The 3,214-nt window shown below is 32.5% G+C and overlaps 1 protein-coding gene across 1 annotated transcript; it reads left to right on the top strand.

The window, feature by feature from the left end:
• The first annotated feature begins 1,783 nt into the window (after nt 1-1,783).
• Nucleotides 1,784-3,214, top strand: LOC131600147 (hypersensitive-induced response protein 1-like). Its single transcript, XM_058872358.1, has 5 exons — nt 1,784-1,972; nt 2,057-2,177; nt 2,410-2,501; nt 2,610-2,706; nt 2,859-3,214. The coding sequence occupies exons 1-5, from the start codon at nt 1,784-1,786 to the stop codon at nt 3,212-3,214; spliced, it is 855 nt and encodes a 284-aa protein (XP_058728341.1).

The raw sequence follows: 3,214 nt of genomic DNA, 5'->3' as shown, positions 1-3,214 counted from the left end.
AACTAAAACATCTAAGAAATTAAAATGGTTAAAACAATGTCATTTGTTCAATGAATCATTCGAGTGCAATCCACGTCGTATTCCACATTCTCCCACCCGCGTTCCCTTTCTCCGATGACAAAACCACCCCTTGTTCTAAGCCTTTTGATACTTCTTATCTCTTCGCCGGGTTGGTACTCCCCTTCCAAAACCCTCAGGAGAGTCCTCTTGAGTTGGGCCACGGAATTGATATTCCAAAACATTACCGGTATGAGGAGTTTCACTGCAGAGTATATGACATGCCCGCTCCTTCTGGGGTAATCTGGTTCATAGTCGAGACGCTTCTTTGGTGGCGGGGGCCCATTTTTCCGATGCGATCCGTCTGGCCTAATGCGAGCTTTCATTGTTGTGTATGTGTTTGGTGTATGGTGTTTGAGTTTCTATGTATGCATTCAACCCTAGGAGCCCGTAATTTATAATAGTAGTGGATAGAAAAGGAGTACTGTTGCGTACTGTTTACAAGCACGCCTAAGTTGAATGATAAATGCAAGCACACTGATCAACGCCTGACTTGACGTGACTAGACGAAAGCATGCGTATTTGACTGTCCAAAATACAGACTCACAATATGGGTCATGAAGACAGCTTCACTACAAGACAAATACATGAGTAGTTGATTTAATTAAAGGTAGTACAAATTCATAACTAGTTGATTTAATAAAAGATAATACAAATAAATAAGTAATACAAATACAAATACATATGTAGTACAAATACAAATATAAATACATAAGTAATACAAATACAACTACAAAAACATCAGTAGTACAAACACATGACAAACAACTAATTGTTGGTGGAGGTTGCTCCACGATTAGGACTGGTGGCTCCACGAGAGGTGGATCTTATGTGTAGGGCACCTCCCAAATCTGGTTACCCAGGTAATTTCTCCCAAAACCTGGTTTTTTGGGTAAAATTTTTTTAAACTTGGTTATTTGCATTTTTTCATAATAATAATAATAATAATAATACTAATAACAATAATAATAATAATACTAATAATAATAATAATAATAATAATAATAATACTAATAATAATAATACTTATAATAATACTAAAAATAATAATACTAATAATAATAATATTAATAATACTAATAATAATAATAATAATACTATTAATAATACTAATACTAATAATAATACTAATAATAATAATAATACTATTAATAATACTAATACTAATAATAATACTAATACAAATAATAATACTATTAATAATAATAATAATAATAATAATAATAATAATAATAATAAAACTAATAATAATTATAATAATACTAATAATAATAATAATACTATTAATAATAATAATAATAATACCAATAATATTAATAATACTAGTAATAATAATAGTAACGTTGTGTTGAAACTTGTTATAACATATAACATACTAAGTTCTAAAAATAAATACAAAGAGAACCTGTCAAGCTAAGAAACAAAACAACTAACTACAGAGAAAAAAAACAATGCAAGAAAATCCTAAGCACGACTGGCAAACAAAAAACGGACATAGAAAAGCGACGCCAACAATTTAGCTGAATTTACACATTCTCGCAAATAAAAGCTAAGAAACAAAACAACTAACTACAGAGAAAAAAAACAATGCAAGAAAATCACAACCACAAATAGCAAACAAAAAACGTACATAGAAAAACCACACCATCTATTTATCTGAATTTACACATTCTCACAAATAAGGTACGATTGAAATACCAATCCAACAAAAATAAAAAATCAGGAAATGGGTCAAGCTTTGGGATGTTACCATGTATACAAGGGTGATGTTGCTATAAAAGAACGATTTGGGAGATTTATTGAAGTTTTAGAACCTGGATACCATTGGACACCTTGGTTTATTGGCTATCAGATACCTGGTGTAATATCGATGAGTGTGCAGCAACATGATTTTAAATGCGAGGCAAAAACAAAGGTCCTTGTTTTTTTCACTTATAAGAAACCAGCTTTACTCCAAGATTAAGAAAAATAATACTATCATGAACTTGTTTTTTTTCAGGATAATGTCTTTGTCAACGTGATTGCATCTGTACAATACCGCGTTGTGGCTGATAAAGCGTCTGATGCCTTTTATAAGCTCACCGACATAAGGGAACATATTCAATCATATGTTTTTTATGGTATGCTTGATTTTTCTAATCCATTCCATTATTGACATTAGTATTTTCAAATAGTCCTAATAGTGTAGCGGAGTTGCATAAGAGAGTTTGAACCGACCATTATTTTAACACGATTTTACATTGTGTAAAATTATATCATTTTAAGTTTTTCATGTTGTGTTCTGTTACACCATAGTTGATAATTTAGTGACTTGCTTCATTAAAAGGTTTTGATACTTTTGCATTGATTCAGTTATAAGAGCCAGTGTGTCGAAGTTAGAGCTGGATGTCGTCTTTGAGCAGAAGAATGATATAGCAAAGACTGTCCAAGATGAGCTTGAGAAGGTGTTTATTCGTTTTTTCTTTTCCTCTTTATATAAAATGTTTCCTCAGTTTGTCATTGATGGTTATAATCATGTTCATTAACAAGTTAACTCAACCTTAATATTTTAGGCGATGTCGACCTACGGTTACGAGATAGTCCAGACTTTCATTATTGATATCGAGCCTGATGCTATTGTCAAGAGAGCAATGAATGAGATCGATGCATGTAATATATTCTAGTTCATGTTCCTCAACAATAAACCAGTTTGCTTAATAAAGCACTTATATGATAAACACTTATACTTTAAATGCTAAAATTTTAATTGATCATGTCAAATGCGTGAAAATTTTAATCTATTTTTTCGATATCATCAACAGCTGCGAGAATGAGGTTGACTGCAAACAAGAAAGCAGAATCAGAAAATATATTGCAGATAAAGAAAGCTGAAGGAGAAGCTGAGTCCATGTATATATCAGGACTCGGTATAGCTCGTCAACGTCAAACTATCATGGACGAACTGAGCGACAGTGTTCTTGCATTCTCTGAAAGTGTACCTGAAACTTCTGCTAAAGATGTCGTGGACATGGTGTTGGTAACCCAATACTTCGACACCATGAACGAAATTGGAGCATCCTCAAAATCATCCGTGTTCATACCACATGGCCCCGGTGCTGTTAGAGACATTGTTGTGCAGATTAGGGATGGACTCCTTCAGCAAAATGCTGCAAATTAA

This window comes from Vicia villosa, linkage group LG4 (genome assembly GCF_029867415.1).
Source record: "Vicia villosa cultivar HV-30 ecotype Madison, WI linkage group LG4, Vvil1.0, whole genome shotgun sequence".
NCBI classification, from domain to species: domain Eukaryota; kingdom Viridiplantae; phylum Streptophyta; class Magnoliopsida; order Fabales; family Fabaceae; genus Vicia; species Vicia villosa.
This window is presented reverse-complemented; position numbering and strand designations above follow the sequence as displayed.

Bases quoted from the DNA above. Each gene is read 5' to 3' on its own strand.
- LOC131600147 (XM_058872358.1), top strand. From the start codon at position 1,784: ATGGGTCAAGCTTTGGGATGTTACCATGTATACAAGGGTGATGTTGCT. The intron at 2,178-2,409 runs GTATGCTTGATT...GCATTGATTCAG, and splicing joins TCAATCATATGTTTTTTATG to TTATAAGAGCCAGTGTGTCG. The intron at 2,502-2,609 runs GTGTTTATTCGT...TTAATATTTTAG, and splicing joins TCCAAGATGAGCTTGAGAAG to GCGATGTCGACCTACGGTTA.